General features: G+C 37.5%; 1 protein-coding gene across 1 annotated transcript in view; it reads right to left on the bottom strand.

The window, feature by feature from the left end:
• Positions 1-27,284, bottom strand: part of UBR1 (ubiquitin protein ligase E3 component n-recognin 1) — a 156,925-nt gene that overhangs the window by 62,729 nt on the left and 66,912 nt on the right. Inside the window, exons 12-24 of the mRNA XM_049899674.1 lie at positions 27,014-27,171; positions 20,962-21,061; positions 20,259-20,387; positions 14,246-14,426; positions 12,692-12,753; positions 12,271-12,381; positions 11,252-11,317; positions 10,886-10,987; positions 9,368-9,431; positions 5,984-6,108; positions 4,028-4,080; positions 2,840-2,942; positions 2,018-2,066 (exon numbers count right to left, since the gene is read on the bottom strand). Coding sequence (XP_049755631.1) covers positions 2,018-2,066; positions 2,840-2,942; positions 4,028-4,080; positions 5,984-6,108; positions 9,368-9,431; positions 10,886-10,987; positions 11,252-11,317; positions 12,271-12,381; positions 12,692-12,753; positions 14,246-14,426; positions 20,259-20,387; positions 20,962-21,061; positions 27,014-27,171 — 1,303 coding nt within the window. The remainder of the gene's footprint in view (positions 1-2,017; positions 2,067-2,839; positions 2,943-4,027; positions 4,081-5,983; positions 6,109-9,367; positions 9,432-10,885; positions 10,988-11,251; positions 11,318-12,270; positions 12,382-12,691; positions 12,754-14,245; positions 14,427-20,258; positions 20,388-20,961; positions 21,062-27,013; positions 27,172-27,284) is intronic.

Raw genomic sequence — 27,284 nt, 5'->3', positions numbered from 1 at the left:
AGGCAACCAATGCTTTTACCTGTAAGGATCGGTAGGCACCACTTATCCTTGGAGCCCTTTTGTGGGTGGCTAGGTGGTGCGGTTGAAGCCTCCAGGCCTCAGGCCCCTGCTGTGGGTAGGTGAAGGCTTTATTTAATAGGCAGAGCAGTATCATATGTCCAAAATGTGCCTCTCCACTGCACAGCTGAAACAGTTACAGTCAGGCCTCAAACAGATTCACCTTTGCAATATAATAGCCAGATCCTATCTGGTGTAGTGGAGCCACCTGGATCCATGCCGGGGTGAAAGACAAAGTCTGTGGATCACTTGTGCCTGGACTAGAGCTGCTTCTTCTGAGTTTCCAGTTTAGGGGGGTTGGCAGAGTATTTCTTCCCATTTGTTAATTTGTTCCTTTTCCAAGGCCAGGAGAATGGCTCAGGGAGTGTAGCAGGACCTATCTCAGGCCCAGGGTAATCAACTGTTAATGAAGCCAGATGGGGCAGAGGGAAGAGGGATCAGATAGATAGAAGAGAGTTCTTTCAAAAGGAGGAGCTATTAGATCTGCTGTAATTAGACAAAATCACTTATCTTGTGCTGAGAGCACTCTTTTATCTCAGATTCCAGAGGCGGGCTGGCTGGGCCCCTGCCAAAATCGCCCCAGGGGGTTAGGGCTGTCTCCCACGCTTGTCTTCCTTCACTGAAGCTGCCCCATCCTAAAAGCCATGTTGGCACTTCGATTGCCTTCTTTTGTTGAAGCTGCCACTTCCTATACTCCACGGCCTACCCTGCTGCAGACATGCCACAGGGTCAGGGGTGTACCACTTTGCTTCCCTCCTTTCGTTGAGGTGGCCACATCTCCAAAAACTACCATCAGCCCCACCGCAGTCGTGCCCAGGAATCAGGCTGAGGCATTGCCGCGGGCTTGGCAACTCCTCGCTGCTTCTGCACTGCCTCTCCCTCCCCCATCACTCAGTCTAATTTCTTAACTTTGCCTTTGATGTTCGGCATTCCTAGCTTGTCATATATATAATTGATTCACTTGTTTTTTCGGGCCTCTGTTGTAAGAGGGATCAGCGGATGCATCTGACTACTCTGCCAACTTGGCCCCGCGTCTCATAATGCAGGTTTTTAATGATTCTTCCTCCAATCCTGATGCCCTGTTCTTCTTCATGTGCAGTCCGGTTTCTTGGATTATTTTCTCAGCATACAGACTGAATAGGTAGGGTGAAAGGATACAACCCTGACACACACCTTTCCTGACTTTAAAGCCATGCAGTATCCCCTTGTTCTGTTTGAACTACTGTCTCTTGATCCATGTACAGATTCCTCATGAGCACAGTGAAGTGTTCTGGAATTCCCATTCTCCGCAATGTTATCCATAATTTGTTATGATCCACACAGTCGAATGCCTTTGCACAGTAGATAAAACACAGGTAAACATCCTTCTGGTATTCTCTGCTTTCAGCCGAATCCATCTGACATCAGCAATGATATCCCTGGTTCCACATACTCTTCTGAATCTTGGTTGAATTTCTGGCAGTTCCCTGCTGATATACTACTGCAGCCGCTTTTGAATGATCTTCAGCAAAATTTTGCTTGTGTGTGATGTTAATAACATTTTTCAATAATATCCACATTCGGTTGGATCACTTTTTGGGGGAATTGGCATAAATATGGATCTCTTCCGGTTAGATGGCCAGGCAGCTTCTTCCAAATTTCTTGGCATAGACAAGTGAGCACTTCCAGCTATTTTTAAAGCACTGAAAATATTAATTGCTCTTTTTAAAGTACTGAAAACGTCAATGTATGTCAAGGGAAATGTAAGTCACTACGTCAATTGCCTAACATAAATTCCACTTGCTATAAATTTAAAATTCTATCACCACTGATGTAGGCCATATCTTAATATGTGAACAAGAAGCAAAAGGTTCTCTGCACTTCTATTAGTTGCCCACCCTCAAAATGAAAACCAAAACACCACATACTTTGCTGCCACAAAACCACAGAAGATGAATCTATTCAGAATCTCACTTTTTACCTTCATCTTTGTTTTCTTGTTTTCTCCTTTTCTTCTGCATATGTTCAGCCTATAAAAAATATCTGTCATTAAATACACTGTTTGGCAAACAGAAAAGACTCATCAACTGACCAAAATATTTTTGGTACTGAAGCATGTATTCAAAATTCTACCCTTTCCCAGAAACAAAGTGGCTATCCTTAGGGAGGCCACTGCAAAGCATGAGTTATCCCTCATCAAAAATTTAATCCCCATTCTTTCATTCAACAATATTTACTGAAAGCCTGTTATATGCAGAGGGCACCATTCCATGGGCAGGAAATTAATCATTTGATAGGGATCAAACTTAACATTTCCCTTAATGGACAGTCATTCTGTGCCTACTGATGTGATGCAATGGGAAATTTGTATCACCCATGTAGTATTCATACCAAAAATCGTTTAACTTCTGTCTAATTATGAAAGTACAATCAGACAGATACAGAATGCAGGATCTTCTAAAAGACAGCTACCCTGCATGCTACAAAAATATCAGTGTAATAAAAGGCAAAAAAGGGCAGAGATTATCGAAATTAAAGGAGACAAAAGAAGCATGAAAATTAAATGAAGTACAGGATCCTTGATTGAATCTCCCTCTCCCAAAATCAGCTATAAAAGACATTTTAGGTATAATTAGAAAAAAGTGAATATTGTCTGTATACTAAATAATATCATTGATTCAATTTTAACTTCTTGGATGAGATAATGGCCTCTATTAATGAGAACCAGCATGGCACTTTTCTAGGGACTCAGAAAGCAGAAAGCATTTGAGGTTTATTTACCAAGAGGAATACTGTTTCCTACCTTGCTATGCTGTGTTTTGGAGTAATGATAAAAGTACATATTGAAGTCTTTCAGTGATTCGTCTTTCAGTTCATAAACTCCGTGGCCTGATACACCTGGTTTCCTAAATATATGGCAAATTTAGAGATGAACTAGAGTGTTCTTCAAGTACTGAACAGACAAAATAAGAATCTAAAACTGATCTAAAGCTCAAAAGATAGAAAGAGAAAAATATCATAACTCATTCAGCTTGCTTAAACTGAAACGGTAAATTTTATTTCAATAGTAAAACTGAGACCCTATGTTTTGAGTCCAAAGTCCTAACATCAGCTAGGTCGTGTTTTGTAATTATGCAATTAAAATAATTCTGAGGATGTTTATTTTACACAATCTAGTCCTCATCCCACACCTTAAGGTTTAAATCCCTAAGGCTATTTTTTGGCCTCTGAAACCTAAAATTTGCCTCTTCAATTAAAGCTCACTGCATTGTCTAAGGTCCAATCTAAAACAGTTGGGAGATGTTACATCCTCAGCAAATTGCAGATGAAAATATAATGCTGGGTCCTTTAGACAGCTTTACAAGGAAAAGTACTAAGGCCAAAAGGACTACACCATATTTGTTCTGCATATTAAATAGCTTTTGGTTTCTATCTAATTCTTATGTGAAGTATTTCACTGAACAAAGAAAAGTTACATTCTATCTTAAAAGTTATTTGAAAATAGTAGTTATATAAACACATTCGTAACAAGTAAAAATCCACTACTAGTATTAATTTTTCAAGTTTTAACATTTAATCCACTTAAAATCTTATTTCCACTTTATATATCTCAAAGAATCTTAAAATACTGTTCTAACTCTACTAGAGAAAAATCTAAAATTAGCATGTAAAATAAAAATTTACAGAATAATAATAAAGTCATAGCTTAGAATTAATGAGAAAGATACTATCAGAAAGCTTTATTTGCTTACTTACTATCTAAATCACCTAATATCACAAATGGCCATTTCTCATTCACCTGCCAAAAACACTAATTTCTTTGACAAACATGTACTAAGTGTCTACCACGTGCCCCTCATCCTGCCCCCTCTAGTCTGGATGCTGTTCTTAGGAGTTCAGGCAAGAACAGGAGAACTTCTACAAAGTATCCTCGGTACAGGAACAGAGATCAGTCTATCTTTTAGAATAAACAAAAATATTAAGTACTTACTTAAATGTGGCCACTTTGTTTATGACATTCTCTAAACCAGTTTCATTATTTTCCTGTTGAAAAAGTATTTTTGTCATTTTTACCTTCATATAATGACTTACTCCTCTTACTATAAACTGAAAGATATTTTCAACAGCATCTCTGAAGTGTTTTGGAAACAACAAAAAAAAGATCATTCAATTTAAAAATTAGGTCTAACGCCAATTAACATTGCTTTGGGAGACCAATTTCTTGACCGAGATCACATAAACTGGTTGAGGAAGAAATTTTATCAAGTTTGCCTTCAGATACGTGTTTACATGCACACACCATTATTATTCAAAGAAATGAGTTTTTCTTTATGTCGCACATTCATCACATTCATGCCCATGCTGTACTAATTCCCAAAACCAAGGTAACAAAATAAATGGGGTCCAATTAGTAATTTATAGCAAAAAACATACATAGACATTCAACTATATTATACATACAGGCTTCTGCAGTTACAATAGGTTTTTTTTTCTTTTTTTCTGATTTGCCTAAGCTTTTACTTGAAGAAGGAACACTATTTTTTATGAAGTCATTTAAAATCAGGATAGGATCTAGTCAAACTACTACAGTAAACTCACAGATTCCTATAGTCTTATGAAAATTAAGAAATTTAAACTCCTTTAGGAAAAAAAACGGACCCATTGTGACCAGTAAAAGGTTAGGGTGTGCCCTAAAGCATTGCTTTTGCGAAGTATACGCTGCCATTGGTGGTGCATGGAAGGGCTTTAGTTGCCACACAGTTACGTATTTTTAACATTTCAAACAGTTATTTTAATATGTATTAGGAAAAAATGACCTGGAACACTAAAACCACTATTTCGCAGATATTATTGTTTAGTTTATTCCTTTTCTAGCTCTCTGGAAAGCCTTGATAGCACAGTTCTTCAGAAAGAGCCCCTAAAAACCCAGCTGCCATCAAGTCAGTTCTGACTCATGGAGACTCCATGTGTGTCAGAGTAGAACTGTGTTCCACAGGGTTCTCAATGGCTGATTTTTTAGAAGTAGATCACCAAGCCTTTCTTCCAAGGCACCTCAGGGTGGTCTTGAACCTCCAGCCTCTTGGTTACTAGTTGAGTGCCCTAACCATTTGCACTACTCAGGGACTCCAGAAAGAGTCCAAACAAGTCTAATTCTAAGAATCATTGTTCTAATTCATAATCAAATCACAGGAAAAAATACGAGACTCCATCTTTAGGACTATTACTTCAATATCTGTACATGCAAAAAACATGAATACCACCTGTGGTGGCCATGAGAATGTGCCCTTTAGACCTCAAATCAGAGCAAACTTAATTGATCACGGGCCTCCGCTGCTGTACTCTGGTCACACCAAGGCCACGCTTCCCGTGGCTGCTGCTCCCAGGCAACGGGCACAGACAGAATATTAATGCAGGCTCACTCTGGGAGATGTGGGAGGTGCCAAGCCTTCCTTAGATGCCTAGCAGTCTAGGATGCTTTTACTCAGCCTTCCTTCCCTCTCCTTCACCCAGCGTCAGGCTTGCATGGTGGTCTGACAGCTCCCTCAGGCTTTTCCAGCTCCCTCTCCATTTTGTCTCACAGATATTGTTTCCCCTAATAAAATCTTAAAATATTTTTTCTTGATGTCTGCTTCAGACCAGACTAACACCCCATCCGAAGAGTCTCAGTATTTCAGGGGGCCCCCTTTTCCTCTGGAGAAATCTTATTTTAAAATAAACAAAAAGTCAAAGAGTTTCTTGTTCTGAAATGTCTTCTAAAATGCCTGGAATACTAGAATGAAAGTTCACAGGGCTAAGGGATGAATGGTGATAGTTTTACCTCAGCGAAGTAATAATACAGGGCTTTCTGCTAAACATATTTTCCTAAAACAGGCTGCTCCCAATTAAAGCAAACAAAAAAACCATCCCATCTCGAAGTAAGTGGAGAAAAAAACCAAACCAGACTTACATTCTCAGGTAAATTTTTGGCAATGGCACTATGTGGCATGGGTTCAATACAAAGCAAGTGAATAATTTCTCTCATTGTGACCTCTTCTTTGGTCACATTTCCCACTCCAGGTACATAACGCTCTCCTAATACAAACAAGGAAAAGAAAAAGAGAAGTAATTAGTTGTTTTCTATTTAAATTTCTCCCTACCAGGAGCACACATAGAGTAACATTGCTTTAAATTAAAATTCTGTGAGAGAGGGGCCAAAAATGAGACATGTTCCCAAAAACTGAACAACAAAAACCTATTTGATGAAAGACACAGGAAGAAAAACCAAGAGACCTGAAGGAAAACCTAGGCCTTCTCTTAACTTACTTATACACACATATAGACACACACTATAAACAAGGCCCCTCAATTAAACTAGTGTGTGTTTCTAATCCAGGAAACAAGGCAGATGGCATTGAAGGAGCAGTGGCCACCACTGAATAATAATTTTTCATTTAAGAGCTTCCTCAATTTTATCTCTATTTGTTATTTATGAAAGAACACAGTGAAAAACTGAAAAACAAAATACAGGCAGTCCCCAGGTTACAGACATCCAACTCAGGGATAACTCACACTTGCCCTTTAATTATGTAAATCTGCCCTCACTTTGAGAGAACTGGAAACCCTGGCGGCATAGTCGTTAAGTTCTGCGACTGCTAACCAAAAGGTCAGCAGTTCAAATCCACCAGGTGCTCACTGGAAGCTCTACGGGGCAGTTCTACTCTGATCTATAGGGTCGCTGTGAGTTGGTAATCAACTGGACGGCAACAGGTTTTTTTGGTTGTCGAAACAAATCCTTGCAATAAATTCATCACAATCACCTTCACTTGCTGCCCCTGCAGCTTTTAAATCACTGAAAAGGCTTTCGAGACTTTTCTTGCACTAAAGTAAGGCTAAATAGGCATCATATGCACCTGTTTCGACTTAACCTACAAATTCTTAAAGACACAGTTAGGAATGGATCTCTTTCATAACCTGGGGACTGCTTATACTTAAACATATTTTTAAGTATTAAATGACAAAAAAGTAATATACATCAGGAACGACTGGTATTGTTAAAATGCCCACATGTCCAGACTCCCATTTTTCATCTCAATAAATCACCAAATGGAGGGACAACATAGGTAAGTAAACTATGACAACTTCGCTGCTGCTAACATCTAATTCCTAGCTCCTCAAGAAGGCTTGCAACTTCTTGTCACCGCTGATACTCAATGCCACAGCTTGTGCACAGAGTCCTATGATAGCTACCAGAAGGATACAGAGGAATCCCTTCCTTGCCTAAGAGACTTGGATTTTAAAAATTTGATAAAGAGTACTTTCTGTTAAGTGAATTGATACCTCTTTACTACTGTAAAACACTTAATGATTATCCAATTTTTTTCATTAAGGACAGTGTCTCCTAGAATTTTAGCACCAGAGGGAACCTTCCAGATCATGTCGGTCACCTCCACATTTTACAAATCAGGAGTCTGAAGCCCAAGTGTGACGGCATGCCCCTGGGAGTTCGTAACAAGGCCAAGACTAGATCTTTTGATTCTAAATCCAAATTTTTTCTACCTCTTTGTTTCTTCCATTATAAAATCAGTTTCTGTTTTGAACGCTGACACCCTTAAAGCTATGAATTTATACTCAGGAAGATAGATACCAAGTCTTAACTAAATTTCAAGTCACATGGAAGCAAAAAACCAACAAATCTGGATAAGCGCAATAACAGGAAAATAAGAGTAGCAATAAAAGCAAAACAGCAAAAAATAAAACAGTAAAAATATAGTTCAATATTAGAAATTCTTCATATACTACTCCAAGAATGAACACAAAAATCTCCTCTAGTTTCTATAATTTGATAAAAGTATATGATCAATTTAAAAGCTTTACACATTGTTAATTTGCCCATTTCTTTCATGAGTTTCCTACTGGAATAGTCTGGACAGGACGAGTTAGCAGCCTAGAAGATTTATGTCCACCTAGCAACAAGGCTCACCACACTTTCTGCAGAGATTAGCAGCCAGTCCAGCAACTAGCTGCCTGCAAAGTAAAATGAACCCATGTTTTTAAGCCTTAGAAAGGAGCCCTGGTGGTGCAGCATTTAAGCACTCAGCTACTAACAGAAAGGTTGGCAGTTTGAACCCACCAGCTGTTCTGAGGGAGAAAGATGTGGCAATCTGCTTCGGTAAAGATTACAGCCTTGGAAACCCTATGGGGCAGTTTGCTCTGTTCTGTAGGATTGCTACAAGTCATAATCAACTAGAAGCAATAGGTTTTTTTTTTTTTTTTAATGGCTAGAAACCTCAATAAGCCCTTGCCATTGAGTCAATTCTGATTCAATGGTGACCCTACAGGACAGAGAAGAACTACCCCATGGAGTTTTCAAGGCTGTTATCTTTATGGAAGCAGACTGCCACATCTTTCTCCCCAGGAGTGGCTGGTGGGTTCAAACGGCCGACCTTTTGATTAGCAGCTGAACGCTTAACCACTGCACACTAGGGCCTTCCTCACTAAGTCCTATACATAACAAACAGTGTCTCATGCAGAAAGGTACACGGTAAGAGACAAAGGCCAGAATGGGAAGTCAAGAACAGGATAATGGCACTGGATGCCTCCAGGTGTTAAAATCAAGAGAGACTATGGTATATAAAACCCACTGCCATCGAGTCAATTCTGACTCATAGCAACCCTATAGAAGAGAGAACTGCCCCATAGGGTTTCCAAGGAGCATATGGTGGATTCGAACTGCCAACCTTTTGGTTAGCAGCCATAGCACTTAACCACTACGCCACCAGGGTTTCCATGGTACATAGTATATCTGTATTAAACAGAAGAATCTACAAACAAAATGTTTCTGCAAGAAAATACACACATTTTTAAAGATCAACGTCACAATAACTTGATATAACATTATTTCTGGCAAAGAACATTTTTTTTCCTTTTTCTAGGTAAAATATGGCCAATAAAGGCACAAAGTAATTTAATAGAGCAACATGATAAACATATTTTACCTAGACTTACATTATGTTCAAATTTCCCTTATAGATAGATATAATAAACACATACATAAATTTTAGCACTGAATATGTAGATGTTTTCTTCTACATTTCTATCTGAGATGATTACAACCCTAGATGTCTAAAGAAGCCCAAACAATTACATATCAGATACTGAAAATAAGGTTGTTCGTGCTTTTTTTTTTTAAAGGTAGGTTTTTAAACTTATAAATCATTAGTCACATTAATTTCTAACTAATATTCTACCCTGTGTTTCGGAGAGGAATAAAATGATAAATCACAGTTCTCACTAATGTTCTTTTAAAAAAAAAGTAACCATGATCTATTTCAAAACATTTGTTTAGTCTTACCCACAACATAGATGAGAACCTGAAGCATTTCTTCTATTAATGTATTATACTGTTTAATCAAATCCTATAGAATTAAAAAAGAATAGATTAGTTACAGAAGAACCCAAAACCTCCATAAAACATGCATTTCTGGATCAGACACATGGTCTACCCAGTCTAGTATTCTGTAACAGGTAGCTATGAGATGAAATAATTCCTCTTTTTGACATCAAATTCAACACGGTTCACAATACCTATACATAATAAGAACTCAATAACAAGTGTTAGATATTATTTTTATTATTATTCCTCATATAACTTTAAGTCAACATATTAATTATAGTCTTTAACTCTTCTTCTACCTAGGTTGGTGAGAAAGTTGTTTGGACTAGATACCAAACAGTTATGGTGAGACTGCCCTTCCCTAACATCTTGCCTATTTAAGTACTATTCTAAATCGGGTACTCAATTTCACTGAGTAGAAAACATGACTAAAAATAAGCACTGCATTTTTTTATCCTATTTGGCCATTTACACGTGGCTTCTAATTTGAAAGAATAAGCAATGTGATTTCCTAAATTCAAAGTAGTTGAGGGCTACTTTACAAGCTGGTACTTCAAATATTAAAACAATAAAGATATAGTAAAACACCATAAGACAAATTAACAGCTGTGAAAAAATGTAACAAATACAGTAGGTGAAGGGTTAATATCCTTACTAAAGAGCTTTTACAAAAAAAAAAAAAAGGTAAACTATAGGATTAGATAACTAATTCATTACCAAAAAGAAAAAAAGAAAGTCAATAATCATGAAAACAGTTGACCTCCCTGGTAATTGAGGAACCGCAATTTAAAATGAAATATCATCTTTTACCTCTGAGATTGACATAGCTTAAAAAGAATTCTAGTAACAGTGCCATTATAAATGTACACAGTGCTAGAAAGAACTTAAATCAAAATACTTTTTTTGAGAGTAAGTTGACAATATGAATCAAAAGGGTGTGCTGCTTTATCAAGCATATCCACTTCTAGAATTTATCTGAATAACATAATTACCCAAGCATGCAAATATTTTAAGTACTGACAGGTTTGTAAGACCAAAAAACTAGAAAAACCTCTTTGACAACAGGGAATAGTTAAAGTATAACGTAATCCTACAATGGGACACTATGCGGCACGTAGAAATGATGACGTAGTTGTATACTCAGTTAATGACAAGGAGAACCTGTTACAGTATTTTGTTAAGCATACGAAGCAGGTTACAAACAGCACATAGAGAATGATCCAATACTTGCTTTAAAAACAAAGACACCAAAACTGCAGAAGTATCATCTCTAGGAGGGATTTTTCTTCTCCTTTTTACCTCTATTTTCTAATTTTTCTAGAACAAAAACAGTATATGTATACACACATGATACATATGTCATATGTGCATAGATGATTTTTGGATGGAGACATAAAGAAATTTTAAGATATGATTAAACCAGTAACAATAATCTTCCCTTTGGAATTATTTCATTTATCAGTTTCTGTTACTTACCTGGTCTTTTGTGGATATGATCTTGTTAAAAGCATCAACAAGTTCATACCTCTGAAGTACCAGTAACAAGAACATGTTGGGATCCATTAAAGACGCACCAATCTGTAAAAGAAACCGAGGAATGTATTTCTCATGTATTAACTGGAGAAACATTTTGTCTATAATAGAACCGTATGAAAAGTGAGAAGCTTACAGAAGATAAAGTAGCAGCCCTTCCATTTCTATGCTATCTTACTCAGTTTTAACAGTGAGAAAAACTTAAGTAAATAAACTTAAAAATAACTATAGTATCATCTATTACTGGAAAGGAATGAATTTAAGGAAGAAGGTTATGACATAAATATTAAAAGTAATTTAAATAGGTACCTGAAGCATGATGATATCTTTATCATACATTTCTTCTCTGCACTTAACATCTTGGTAATAAAACACCTATAAAATAAACAGAATAGATGCTAAAAGACCTATTTCGTTTCAAGCAAAATTCTCAAAATCTATCCTTAAATGTGAATCGATGTTTTTATAATAATAATAACGAAAGTAATAACTTTAAATGATGGTCACTCTAATGGTTGTACATGTCTATATGAGAATAGTGAGTATGTGTGTGTCGTTGGTTTTGGGATTAAATCTAAGTTATTTCTTCCAAAAAAAAACAAAGCCTATTCTTAAAATTTTCTCTAAACAGAAGTCTCTAGAATTCATTAGAGCCAAAAAATAAGTTTTAAGTCTATTAATCATTTTAAAGTTCTTATAAGGATAAAATGAGGAAGTATGGCATAAATACACTTTAGAGTCAAAAATGCTTTATAAATACAGTAGTTATTATTCTCAACATGTGTAATAACAGAGTTTATTTCTCCTAAGTTTAAAATATCTACTTCAATAAAAGTAAACCAATTTCTACTATCAATCATAACACCATTTTTCTCCCGAGTGGTATCTTTACAAGTCTTTGCTTCCTCACCTTTTAGGAAAACACGTCTCGTTATTTGCTCTAAAACAGAAGGAAAAATTATAAAGTGACCTTCAATTAAGACAAGTTGTGGGAAAACTAAAGAGGTTCAAGTAAGGTACTCCTCACAGAAAAGACATGTGAATGGGAAACTTCTGGCAGTCCCACTGGCTTTCACATCATCTATCCACTCAAGCAGCCTAGTTTCTTATAATTAAGATGGAATAAGCAGTAAATAGGGTAGAAGGAGAAATGTCTATTATTTCATTTCCAAGAGTTTATACAAGAGAACAGAAAGAAAATACTCAGCAAAATCTAGGGGGCACAAGGTAGATTGATATAAAAACAAACAAATATATATATATACATATATATATATTATTCAGAGGATAAGTACCCTTATAAATGTGAATAATATACCTTGCCGTACCTGGCTTATAAGAGAAAGACCATTTCTTCGCCACATCTCAGCAACAACCTGGGCAACCAACACCAGACAGCGCAAAGGATATTCCACCAGGACTTCTACTTGAAAGTCCTCCTGAAACAAGAGTGAGTTCAATCTCATTATTTGTCACAGAGATTGGATATATCTCAAGCTTATGGTACTATGTATTTCTCGGTTATTTCATATGAAAAATCAGAGGGGCTGAACTGGATGACTTCTAAGTCCCTGTGATTTAGATTGTGATGAACTATCTACAGACATAAAACTAATAATAGTCATAAAAGTAATAATGGGAATTACTCAGGTGGGTTTCAAAATATTATTTTCCTTCCCATCCATGAACCAAAAGGTGTCCAGAATTAGAAGATAAGCAAATCAATACTTATTTAATAGAGTCACTTACAAAGGGCACAAATTCATGAAGTCTTGAAACAGCACCTAACCTGCTCAAACGCACATGAAGACCTAAAGGTAAAAAAAGGAGAAATACAAAAAAAGTAATTAATGCCAGTCAATTTGTTCCCGAGTTAACTCATCGAGTTTAGAAACCTGTGTGATTTAAATGTATGTTTGCTGAGTTTAGAAATGACATCCTAGAATATCAACTTTTGGCTTCTATTTCTCAATCACAATTATTATTAATATATTTAAGATCCTACACTGTTACATAAAAATATGTTGCCCACCAAAATGTTATTATTTTGATCTTAACCAAGCATAAAAAGAAATGAAAATAATCCAAATATTTATTTTTAGATAAACAAACACTGAACTGGAATGATATTCAGTATCTTTGTTAATCAAGAGGATGTAAATTACAAGTACAGGGCGACAGTACATGACACGCACTGGTGACGATGATATCAAGCAAATGGAATTTTCATCATCTGGCAGTGGGAAAGTAAACTGGTACAACCATTTTGGAAAACAGTTTGGCGGTTTCTTAAAAAGATAAACATCCATCTACTATCTGACTCGGCCTTTCCTCTCCTAGGTATTTACCGAAGAGAAATGAATGAAAACATATGTCCACAAAAAAGACTTATTCGAATATTAGTATCGTCTTTATTCACAATAACCAAAAATTGGATACAACTCAAGTGGAATCTGTAGGTAATGGAAAAAGAAATCCTGGTATATTTGTAAAATAGCTTACTACTCATATACAAAACTGAATGAGATATTGATTTACTTAACAACATGGATTAAGAACATGTGAACAAAAGAAGCTAGACACAAAAGTCTATATATCGCATGGTTTATATATATATATATATATATACACACACATATATATAGTTCTAGAGAAGGTAGGACTCACCTACAGTGACAAACATCAGATCAGTGGGTGCCTGTGGAGGTGAGGAGGGGGGCTGAGTGCAAAGGGGGAAAAAGTGACATTTTGGGATAACAGAAATGTTCAGTATTTTGATGAGGGGGTATTGGTGACATGGGCATAGATGTTTGTCAAAACTCAATGAAAGGTACACTTAAAATATGTTAATTTTAGTGCATATAAATCACAATTTGATAAATGCAAATCAGAGAATGATTAAAGAAAATCTATGATTTTTTCTTTCAGCGGTGTGAGGAACAGTGACACAAACAAAACACTGGTGAAATCAGGCAGAGAGGAGGGTTAAAAACCAGCAGCAAAATATTTATTATATTTAAATTGGGAGGGGGAAGGAAAAATTACCAGGTTAGTTCTTAAAGTGTAAACTTACAAGGATTCACTAGATAATTCAGCTAACAAAAGTCCCAAGCTAACAAACATCTCTAGACTGATGTTCCGGGGATAGCTCCTTGAAGGACAGTGACAGTGACAGCTCTTAACTGCAGTATCTGGCCTGAGTATGTGTATATACACTAGGCAGGGAAGAAAAACAGAATAATTCTACTACTCTGAATATCCAAAAAATAAAGCTAATAAAATCATGCAAAACAAAACACTCACCAGCTAGAGTCCTGGACAGTGGCAGATGTATGCTTACAAGATCCTCAGACACTCTGTAGGACTTAGTTCCCAAAGTATGCCCACACAATTGTACTACTGTCTTGCTACTAGACATGAAATTTGAACTGCACCGTATCACAGCTTTGTGACATTCTTTATAAGCCACTAGTAAGAGTTCTTCCTAAAAGGAAAAGGAAAATGCAAATGAGTCATAAGTTATCAACTTCAGCATGCATTATTATTTGATAAATGTTTACTAAATATGAGCACAAAACTGTTCTATGTATTACTAGGGCTACCTCCACAGGATCTGCAAAATGGATAGGAACTATAAGACATACACACACAATCAAATAAGGAAATTTTAAGTACCACGTAAACGGGACAAGCTACTTACTCTAAGAAGCAAAGAAAGGAATCACAAATAACTGGGAAGACATTACTATAAAAATAGCTTTGAATGGGGCCTAAAAGAACATGCAGAGTTTAAGTATGGGGAAAAGATGAGAAGGTATCATTCTAAGCAGAGATGCAGAATAAAAAGAGATACAAAAAAGGTAAAATAAAATTCCTGTTCAGGCAGATAAATCAAAGGTTTATTTTTACAGGTAGGATTATTGTTGTCGTGTGCCATCAAGTGGATTCCAACTTATAACAACCCTGTAGGACAGAGAAGAGTTACCCTGTAGGGTTTCCTAGGCTGTTATCTTTAAGGGAGCAAATCACCAGGTCTTTTCTCCTGTAGAGCTGCTGGTGGGTTCACACCTCCAACCTTTCAGTTAGGAGCTGAGTGCTTAACCATTGCACCACCAGCGCTCCTTATGGGTAGGATTATTTAGCAATTAAATTGGAAATATATCTTGGCATCAGCATGTGAATACACTGACAGTGTTGGAAGGGTAATAATGTAGTCAACTCACTGCTTGAAGAAGAATGAATGGGTGCCGTTGAAGATTATGGACTGGAGGGTGTAACGTGATGAGATAAGGGGACTAACGGGAAGACTGCTACAAAGTCTAGACGTTAAGGTAATATAGGTCTGAACTAAGGTGGAGCAGTCAGGACAGAAAAGAATGAACCCACCAAAAATACACTAGGTTTATAAAACAAATTTGGAGCATAAGGAATCAAATCTATATAAGCATGGCAGGCAGAAAGAAGAGTCAATGGTCACTCTCTTAAGACACTGGTTCTCATAATAATTTTATAAGAAAAAGGAACTGCATTCTTAGATAAATATGGAGAGCTCTTAACCACTGTACTACCAGGGCTCCATTAGTCATTAGAGAAACGCAAATCAAAACTACAATGAGATACCATTTCACTCCAACATTACTGGCACTTAGCAAAAAACAGAAAATAACAAATGTTGGCGAGGTTGTGGGGACACTGGAACTCTTAAGCACTGCTAGCAGGAATGTAAAATGGTACAAACACTATGGAAAATGACATGCACCTCCTTAAAAAGCTGTGAAAAAAAATGCTAGAAATAGAAATACCATATGATCCAGCAATCCCACTCCTAGGAATATATCCTAGAGAAATAAAAGGAGTCACAGAAATAGACATATGTAACTCATGTTCACTGCAGCATTATTCACAATAGCAAAATAGATGGAAACAACCTAAGTGCCCATCAACAGATGAATGGATAAACAAATTATGGTACATACACGCAATGGAATACTACACAACAACAAAGAACAATGTTGAATCTGCAAAACATCTCACAACACAGATGAATTTGGAAGGTATTATGCTGAGTGATATAAGTCAATCAAAAAAGGACAAATGTTATATGAGACCACTATGATAAACCCAAGAGAAGGTCTACATACAGAAAAAAACAATCTTTGATGATTACGAGGGAGGGGACAGGCAGGGAGGGGAAATCACTAACTATATAATAGACAAGTGTTAACTTTGGTGAAAGGAATGATACACAACATAGGGGAAGTTAGCACAACTTGACCGCGGCAAAGCCACAGGAGTTTCCTAGACACATCCAAACACTTTGAGGGACCGAACAACTGTGGCTGAGGGCTGGGGACCATGGTCATGGGAGACATCTAAGTCAACTGGCATAACCTAGTTCATAAGGAAAATGTTCTACATCCAACTTTGGTGAGTAGTATCAGGGGTCTTAAAAGCTTATGAATGTTACAGTAGCCCCCAAGAAGATAAAATAATTAGGAATAAATCTTACCAGAGATGTAAAAGATCTATATAAAGAAAACTACAAAATGCTACTGCAAGAAACCAAAAGAGACCTACATGAGTGGAAAAACATACCTTGCTCATGCATAGAAGACTTAACATTGTAAAAATGCCTATTTTATCAAAAGCAATCTATAGATACAATGCAATTCTGATCCAAATTCCAATGACATTTTTTAATGGTGATGGAGAAACAAATCATCAACTTCATATGGAAGGAAAAGGGGCCCTGGATAATTAAAGCATTACTGAAAAAGAAGAACAAAGTGGGTGGCCTCACTCTACCTGATTTTAGAACCTATTATACCATCATAGTAGTCAAAACAGCCTGGCGCTGGTACAACAACAGGTACATAGACCAATGGAACACAATTGAGAATCCAGACATAAATCCATCCACATATGAGCAGCTGATATTTGACAAAGGTCCAAAGTCAGTTAAATGGGGAAAAGATAGTCTCTTTAACAAATGGTGCTGGCATAACTGGATATTCACCTGCAAAAAAAATGAAACAAGACCCATACCTCACACTATGCACAAAAACAAACGCAAAATAAGTTAAAGACCTAAATATAAAATTTAAAATGATAAAGATCATGGAAGAAAAAATAGGGACAATGGTAGGAGCCCTAATATATGGCATAAACAGCATACAAAACATTACTAACAATGGAGAAGAGAAAAGATGACTGGGAGCTCCTAAAAATCAAACACCTATGCTCATCCAAAGACTTCACTGAAAGAGTAAAAAGATTACCTACAGACTGGGAAAAACTTTTTAGCTATGACATTTCCAGTCAGCACCTCATCTCTAAAATCTACATGATACTGCAAAAACTCAACTACAAAAAGACAAATAACCCAATTAAGAAATAGGCAAAGAATATGAACAAGCACTTCACTAAAGAAGACATTCAGGTAGCTAACAGATACATGAGGAAATGCTCATGATCATTAGCCATTAGAGAAATGCAAATCAAAACTACAATGAAATTCCATCTCACTCCAACAAGGCTGGCATTAATCAAAAAAACACAAAATAATAAATGTTGGAGAGGTTGTGGAGAGGCTGGAACACACACTGCTGGTGGGAATGTACAATGGTACAACCACTTTTGAAACTGATTTGGCGCTTCCTTAAAAAGCTAGAAATAGAACTACCATACGATCCAGCAATCCCACTCCTTGGAATATATCCTAGAGAAATAAGAGCTGTCACAAGAACAAATATATGCATACCCATGTTCACTGCAGCACTGTTTACAATAGTAAAAAGGTGCCCATCAACAGATGAATGGATAAATAAATTAAGGTATATTCACACAACGGAATACTACGCATCAATAAAGAACAATGACGAGTCTATGAAACATTTCATAACATGGAGGAATCTGGAAGGCATTGTACTGAGTGAAATTAGTCAGTTGCAAAAGGACAAACATTGTATAAGACCACTATTATAAGAACTTGAGAAATGGTTTTAACAGAGAAGAAAATATTCTTTGATGGTTACAGGAGTAGGGAGAGAGGAGGGAAGGAGAGGGTTTTTCACTAATTAGTAGACAAGAACTATTTTAGGTGAAGGGAAAGACAACACACAATACAGGAGAGGTCGGCACAACTGGACTAAACCAAAAGCAAAGAAGTTTCCTGAATAAACTGGATGCTTTGAAGGCCAGCATAGCAGGGGTGGGGGTTTGGGGACCATGGTTTCAGGGGACGTCTAAGTCAATAGGCATACTAAAATCTATTAAGAAAACATTCTGCATCCCACTTTGGAGAGTGGCATCTGGGGTCTTAAACACTAGCAAGTGGCCATCTAAGATGCATCAGTTGGTCTCAACCCACCTGGAGCAAAGGAGAATGAAGAATACCAAAGACACAAGGTAATTATGAGCCCAAGAGACAGAAAAGGCCACATAAACCAGAGACTACATTAGCCTGAGACCAGAAGAACTAGATGGTGCCCGGCTACAACTAATGACTGCCCTGACAGGGAACACAACAGAGAACCTCTGAGGAAGCAGGAAAACAGTGGGATGCAGACCCCAAATTCTCGTAAAAAGACCAGACTTAATGGCCTGACTGAGACTAGAAGGACCCTGGAGGTCATGGTCCCCAGACCTTCTGTTAGCCCAAGACAGGAACCATTTCTAAAGCCAACTCTTCAAACAGGGATTAGACTGGACTATGGGATAGAAAACGATACTGGTGAAGAGTGAGTTTCGTGGATCAAGTAGACACATGAGGCTATGTGGGCATCTCCTGTCTGGAGGGGAGATGAGAGGGCAGAGTGGGCCAGAAGCTGGCCGAATGGACACGAAAAGAGAGAGTGGAGGGAAGGAGTGTGCTGTCTCATTAGGGGGAGAGCAACTAGGAGTATATAGCAAGGTGTATATAAATTTTTATATGAGAGACCGACTTGATTTTTAAAGTTTCACTTAAAGCACAATTATATAAAAAAAATAAACGGAAGAAAAAAAAAAGCTTACGAGTGGCCATCTAAAATATATCTATTGGTCCCATCACATTCTGAGCAAAGGAGAATGAAGAAAACCAAAGATACAGGGAAAATATAAGTCCAAAGGACTAATGGACCACATGAACCACAGCCTCTACAAGTGTGCGCCCAAAAGAACTAGATGGTGCCTGGGTGCTACCACCAACTGCTCTTACAGGGATCACAATTGAGAGTTCTGGACAGAGTGGGAGAAAAATGTAGAACAAAATTCAAATTCACAGAAAAAGACCAGACCTACTGGTCTGACAGTGACTGGAGGAACGCCTGAGACTATGGCCCCTGGACACCCTGCTAACTCAGAACTGAAGCCACTCCTGAACTCTACCTTTCTACCAGATTAGACAGGCCCATATAAAAAACAATAACGCTAGTGAGGAATGTGCTTCTTAGTTCAATCAAGTACACAAGACCAAAGGGTAACAGCTGCCCAAAAGCAAAAACAGGAAAACTGGATGAATGAACATGAGGTATCCTGGGTTTAAAGGAAAAGGGGAAGAGTGCCGACATACTGCGAGGATAACAACCAACGTCACAAAACAATTTGTGTATAAATTTTTGAATGAGAGACGATTTGCACTGTAAACTTTCCCCTAAAATAGAATAAAATTAAAAACAAAAAAAAGGGTTAGCCTTGAATTAAAAAAAAAAAAAAAAAGCAAACTCTTAATTGAATAAATATTCATCTCTCTCCATTCTTAGATATTTAAAAGTCTATATGGTTTTTTTATGGTCCTAATTATATTATTAATATTCATTTCCATGGAAGCACACACACCTATTTAAACCCTGCTATTGGGTTTTTTTTTTAATTGGGTTTGGGTGTTTATAGCTAGTCCCAGGAGCCTTGGTGCCACAATGGCTAAAGCGCTCGGCCGCTAACTGAAAGGTCAGCGGTTTGAACGCATCAGTAGCTGTGCAGGAGAAAGATGCGGCAGTCTGCTTCTGTAAAGATTTACAGCCCTGGAAACCCTTTGGGGCAGTTCTACTGTGTCTGATTGGGTGCTATGAGTTGGAATCGACTCCATGAAAATGAGTTTTTTGGGTTTAACACTACTCCCAAAGATAAACAAAACTATCATCAGGCACATTTTCTAATCAAATTATAAAAGACTGGGTTTTTCTCCTAAATATATTAAGACAAATTCAAATATGCAAGAAACTACTTAAAAAGAAAACTTCTCATCAGGGAATTTAAAACATAATCTATACCACTAAAAACTACTAGAGCACTTAAAAAGGCACCGATCTTGTCAGGTCCTACTAGCAAATCTTACATCACAAGCGCACCACTCCTGGAACATGAGTAAAATATTTTTCAGTTGCATTTGTATAGCAATGGCAGCCTCCCAGTCAGGATCCACTTCAATGTGTTGCCCAACTTGTCTTCTGATTTCTTCCATTCCCTGCAAGAAAAGACTGGTCAGCATACACCTAGTTAGGCCTTCTTTCTTGGCTCCTATACTGGAAAAATACCAAACTGTCAGGAGTCATAGTCATATGTGAGCAGCATTTTAGCATGGTTGTTACGCTGGTCAAAACGTATGAGTTCAAATTCCAGCTGTCACTTTCCAGCTGTGTGACTGTGCAAATTATTTTTAAGCTTCTATTTCCTTTTATGTAAAATGCCAATAATAGTAATTAGCCTGTAAGATCGCTGAGAATCAAAAGAGATAATACATGCAAAGTGCTTACTACAGTATCTGTCACTTGGTAAGCACTGAAGGAACATTAATGGCAGCAGCAGCAGTAAACTAAGATACTGAGAAAGGTCTATTAAAACAGGATCAGTGAGGCCGTGTTTAAATCTTATTTCTACTTTGTTAAATATGTATTCTTTTCCATATAAGCATTATAGTTTTAGCTGAACTGTTCTATTATAAGATACACAGGAAAATTACAATTTGCAAAACATGAAAAGGCAGGATAAAATTTGTTTAAATGAATTTCTCTTACTAATGTACAGAAAAACTATCATACCTGCATACAGGTAAGAATCTTCAAAAAAGATCGAAAACCTTCAAGGAATTGCATTCTTAATCTCTCTGTCCATACTGTGGGCTTGCTGATTAGGATATACCTATCATTTCAAGAGACAAAGACATATTTCAGTTCTCTATTCTGAGATCATTTTAAGATTCTCAAGACGACAGACAATGTTGATTCCTCCAAATTATGGATTCTAATTTGTTACTGTAATTAGCTGCTCTGAGCAGGGCTAGAATTAGTTATTGTTTTATTTTAAATACGACCAGCAAAACGTGAACGTTCCACATGCCGTAGATATCCACATTAAGCCTGGCTTCTCCACACCACACCCTCAGAGCTTAGTCCGAGTAGGTAAACCTATAACTGTCCTGGAGCCCTGGTGGCGCAGTGCTTAAGAGTTCGGCTGCTGATCAAGAGGCTGGCAGTTCAAATTCACCAGCTGCTCCTTGGAAAAGGAGGCAGTTCTACTCTGTCCTGTAGTGTCACTAAGAGTCAGAACTGACTCGATGGCAATGGGTTTGTTTTTTTTTTATAACTGCCCTAGTCTGTCACAGCTAACTATGGACAACCATAGTACAGATTTTCTAGGACTGTTGAGATTCACATCCTTCACCCAAAGGGCCAGCTGAAATCTCTTCAGCCTTGGGATATCTGGAACAGATTTCCTGCCTGCATGGTTTCAAAACCTAGAACCTGGGAGGATATAAGCGCCTATGTCATCTTTTGCTTTATTTCTTTAAAAGAGGAGTTAGATTACCATGAATCTATGAGTTTGCTCATCAGAATGTACATTTTTCATGAGATAAACAGGCCCACTTTAACCTACAATTTACAAGACCAACATTTCCTTTGGCAGGAAAGACAATGACTGGTTTCACAGCCAATGAGAACAATGTCTATCTTAGAACGGTATCTCAGGAAACAATTGTTATATATAGCAGGTATTAGGAATACAAAAGTGAACAAGACACACTCTATATCTTTCAGGCCTTCCCTTGAGGTTCAAAGTGCAGTGGGGTAAACAGATACAAACAGCGGCCACCGCAATTCAATGTTAAGTACAAAAGAGGTACAAAGGAAGGAATGTAGAAACATAAATGACAAGGCAACAAAGATAGAAAAAAAAATTTTTTTTTTTTTTAGTAAAAATAGTGAGGTTTGGGGTTTAATTTTTCCCTTTCTTTAGATCTCCATTAATACGTTGAACGTCCATTAAAAATATAATCATCAAGACCTTACCAAAGAAATAACTTTGAAATATACTAATTACCATCTAAATCTTTTAAAGGTAAAAAAGGCTAAAGTTTAAAGTCTTCCACAATGAACAAATGGCATTAAAGTTGGGCTGTTTTCTAGAACACTGCTACTGAGAGTGTGGTCCACAAACCAGCAGCATCAGCATCACCTGGGAGTTGGTTAAAACGCAGAATTCTGCGCTCTCTGTCAGACCTACTAAATAAGAATTAGCGTTTTAACAAGCTCCCCAGATGGTCTGCATACATATTACAATATGAGAAGCACTCATCTAGAGTAGAAGAGAATTTACATTTCTAATTTTCAGTGACTTCACACAGGTCACTTCTGACTTCTGGAGCAAGTAAAGAAGATGTAAGAAACGGGAAAGACAGAACAAGGAAGGTGGCAATATTGAATTTTACCCAAGTCCTGTGACCTGGAAAACATCAATGGTTAAGGAAATTCCCTCACCTTTTATGTTCCCAGAAAATGATGGCTGACCAAAGTGTCCTTAATGTTCATCTCAGCTTGACTAAACTTTAGGCAGGCTTCTTCCTGACTCTGGGCCACTGATCTCCCTCTCAGTGGCACTTACATAATCCAAATGGAACATACTCTACCTGGCCATAACGGTAAACTCGAGAGATTAAGGAGATCCATGTGACCTATACCACTACTTAATCCTCCCTTACTTCCTTCAAGTCCCTGTGTAGTGTAAATGGTTCAGGCACTCAGCTGCTAACCAAAAGGCTGGGGGTTCAGGTCCATACAGAGGCACCTCAGAAGAAAGACCGGGTGATCTACTTTCAAAAAATCTGCCATTGAAAACTTTAAGGAGCTCAGTTCTATTCTGACACACATGGGGTCTCCATGAGTCAGAATCCACTCAAGGACAGCTGATTAACTTCCTTCAGTATTTTTTCACTACCTCCCACCAGTCTTTAAAAAACATCCTCCCCTCTGCTTCAGTGGAGTTGAGATGAGACTTAGTTCTGGCCTTTCTCCTCTATTGCAAGAGTCTCTTCCTCCACCCCATTCCCCACTCTCTCCCTTAAAATAAGCCTTTTTGAGTGAAGTCATCCTTGACTGTTTTAATACTGTCCAGTGCAATTTTCTTTGAAAAAGCAAAGAAAAAGTAGTCTGTAGGTAAATATATATGGCAAAATCAATTAAAGAAAAGCCGGGACAGGGTAGAAGAGTAAGAGGTAATTTGGTTTGAGTCTTCTATACTTTTCAGAAAGGAGTACTGCGAAATATTATAACTGAGTTATTTTTATTCAGAGAAGTTGTGCATAATCACATCCTTTGTCCTATCTTATGATCTCTGACTATAGTTATTCTCTATGGTGAATAATTTAGAGTTAACCTATCCCTAGATATCCATTTAATAAAACTTTAGGGTCCCTGGTTTGAAAGGTAACTTTAAAGTTTTTCCACTCTACCAATGCTTATAACTTCTCCCCTACCCCCACATCAAAATATAGATATCTCTAGTGACAGGGAAAAGGGAAACTTTACATATTTTGAGCCCCTGTTCAGCACATGATGTGTTAGGCTTATCATATGTTCTCATGTAATTTACCCATGAGGGGCCTGTGAAATTTACTAGCAGATGCTGTATGCAAAGGAGCTTTACTTACGCTACGTCGTTTTATTCTTGCCGCGTTCGCATAAGGTAGATGATGTCATCCTGATTTGTAGATCATTTGCCCAAGGTTGCAAAGCTTGTAAGTGACAGAAGTGCTATTTGAGTTTAGCACTGTTGATCAGTAAAGTTCACGTTCTCTTCACTACATTGTGTAATCGCACAGAATACGTAAAAAACACACCAAAATTAGAAATAACCACAAATAGGCAATGTCTTTTAGTTGTTTCCGTGAAGTCTAAATTCTTCCAGAATTTTAACTCTCCATACCCTGACTGTATCCTCTAACTTACCTGACTGAAACTCAACATGAAATAAGTTTTGTTGAGACCACAGCAAATGCTGTGTTCAGCCTACTCCAGGAAACTTTATTCTCTCAAAGCAGTGCGTTCCAACTTTGGGTAGCCCCTTCTAACTGTTAGAAAGCTTCTTATTTTACAGTGAATCCTGTCTTTATATAGCTTTCATCTTCTGGTTCTAGCTCTCCCTTTGTCCATTCAGAGCAACTTCAGTTCCCCTTTAACTTGAGGAAGGGTTTGAAGACAGCATTTGTTATCTGTCAAGGCTTCTATAGGTTAAGGTGCATCAGTTTCTTTAACAGTTCCCATTTCATATTGTTTGAAATCCTTTCCAAATCGTTGTCTTTCTCTTCTGGACCTGTTCCAGTTGAATGTGTACCACTTAAGGTTTATGCTAAAAATGAACACAGTATCCCAACTGAAGTCTACCCAGTGAAGAGTAGAAGGGAGGGATTATTACCTCCTTCATTCTAAATGATACACCTCTACTAATTTAATTTCATTTGTCCCCCTGTTTTTTTTTTTTTAAGGAAGGTATGTGATGGAGTACTTTGTTTCTCCGTTGCTAATTCACTGTGGAAATGAAACTTAGAAAAGAGATGCAGTTGGACTTTGATTCTACTAAGGAACAACATTATCTTTTATTTCTCTAATCTATAAAAGACATTGCCTATTTGTGGTTATTTCTAATTGACAATGATAAAATCAGGGTTTCAGGAAGAAGTAGGGAATGCATAAGCATGTTAGGAAAGAATAAGATATGACTATAGACTTTTCTCCAGTGAGAGACTGCGAAAGTGAGGCTGAGTGATTATTTATGAAACAAAGGATAAATATCTCACTGGCATTTTAGCCAGGTCTCAGAGCAGGTTTTGGTGTGTTTTTTACGTATTCTGTGCGATTACACAATGTAGTGAAGAGAACGTGAACTTTACTGATCAACAGTGCTAAACTCAAATAGCACTTCTGTCACTTACAAGCTTTGCAACCTTGGGCAAATGATCTACAAGTCAGGATGACATCATCTACCTTATGCGAACGCGGCAAGAATAAAACGACGTAGCGTAAGTAAAGCTCCTTTGCATACAGCATCTGCTAGTAAATTTCACAGGCCCCTCATGAGTAAATTACATGAGAACATATGATAAGCCTAACACATCATGTGCTGAACAGGGGCTCAAAATATGTAAAGTTTCCCTTTTCCCTGTCACTAGAGATATCTATATTTTGATGCGGGGGTAGGGGAGAAGTTATAAGCATTGGTAGAGTGGAAAAACTTTAAAGTTACCTTTCAAACCAGGGACCTTAAAGTTTTACTAAATGGATATCTAGGGATAGGTTAACTCTAAATTATTCACCATAGAGAACAACTATAGTCAGAGATCATAAGATAGGACAAAGGATGTGATTATGCACAACTTCTCTGAATAAAAATAACTCAGTTATAATACTTTGCAGTACTGAGGACAATAGCAGAGACATTTTTTCCTGTATGGTAAGCAGACCCAGGGCATTCCCCGATTTAACACCAGTGATAACTCTTAGTGCTGCCTCTGGGCTATCTTTGTTTATTTTCTGTGTGTGTCTAATATGTAATTTATTATGCCTGAGGAATAAATCTGAATCGCACTGGTGATGCCCTACTGAGTTCATGCATCATCTCTACTTCTGAAGATGTGATAACGTTACAATGCACTGGACTTTAAAGGGAGATTTACATGCCATAAGTATACTTAGAAATTGAGGAATTTGAGAAAGCCTTGAAGCATTTTCCTCAGTAACACCAGGGATCCACAGGGAAGTTCCAGAAATCTGTCATATGTATTTTTAAACAGACTAAAGTGTCTTTAAGTTGGATTGGAAGCCCACTGTTTCCACCCGTATATACCCTGCAGTCACTAGAAGAAGGGGACAGAACTAGAAGGATTACTTTCCAAAGGACTAGAAATAAAAAATCACGCATACCATGGAGCTCTTTTCTTAGATAGGAAACTGAGGGAAATACATTTTGTCTTAATATATTCTTTTAAAAAAGAATTTTTGAAGTCTCTGATTTACTGAATAGTTGATCTGTCATAACCCTTATAATACTCACATCTATTTCTAAAATCAATGGAAATTTCTTTCCTTTTAGGTCCAATGATCCTAAACATAACCTATCAAGTGGTTCTAACTTCAATTTAAAAGGAAACTCTCAATCCTCTTCAGAGAGGAAAAACTTAATGAAGAAACCCTCGACGAACATCAACAACTTGATCCTATATTTATGAAAAGTTGTCTCTGGGTGGCGCAAACGGTTAAATGCTCGACTACTAGCCAAAAGGTTGGCGGTTTGAACCCACCCAGAGATGCCTCAGAAGACAGGCCTGGCGATCTGCTTCTGAAAGGTCAGAGCCTGGAAAACCCTAAGCAGCAGTGCCGCTCTGCACACGTGGGCCACCATGGGTTGGAAGTGACTTGATGAAAACTAACAGCAGCAGCAGCAGCAGAATTTGTATGAAAAGGGAGTTAAAAAGAAATTAGCATCAATAAGGTTATCTAAAACTCTGCACAAATAAACTACAGAAGAGGGACAGGACCGAAGTCCTTCAGCACGAGGGAAGGAAGATTCATTTGACAACTCTAAGAGACGGCAGTTCCTGTGACAGACAGGCCCTACTCAGTTACCTTCTTGATTAATCTGTTTCACAACTCAGTAAGAAGTTTTCACTTAAGGCATTTATGGACACGAGACAGGAGCAGTTCTTTGTATTTTCCAGCATTATAAAGAGAATCCTAAATAACCAAAATGATCAGAGGTTGATTTATAAACAAGCATACTGTGTTTTACAGGCACCCTCACCTTTTGACCCCAGCAACTTACTTTAAGTCACATATTACAGCATATACTCTTCCCAGTTTGTCCTGGCTGTAACCCTGGAAGTTGAATTTATTGTTCCTGTCCAGGTACTCAGGTAAAACTTCTAGAAGAGTTTCAGTGATGACAGAAATAACATTCTGCTCTTCAATAAGATGTCGAGCCTGCAGAAGATTTCATGAATATTGTCTTTAGCATTAACTCATCATAATATGGACTTAAAGTATTCACTTCGTTGGTCAGAAAGTTATTTAGTGTTTATCGGGCATAAAACAGT

The sequence above is a fragment of the Elephas maximus genome, chromosome 10 (genome assembly GCF_024166365.1).
Source record: "Elephas maximus indicus isolate mEleMax1 chromosome 10, mEleMax1 primary haplotype, whole genome shotgun sequence".
In the NCBI taxonomy this organism is placed as follows: domain Eukaryota; kingdom Metazoa; phylum Chordata; class Mammalia; order Proboscidea; family Elephantidae; genus Elephas; species Elephas maximus.
This window is presented reverse-complemented; position numbering and strand designations above follow the sequence as displayed.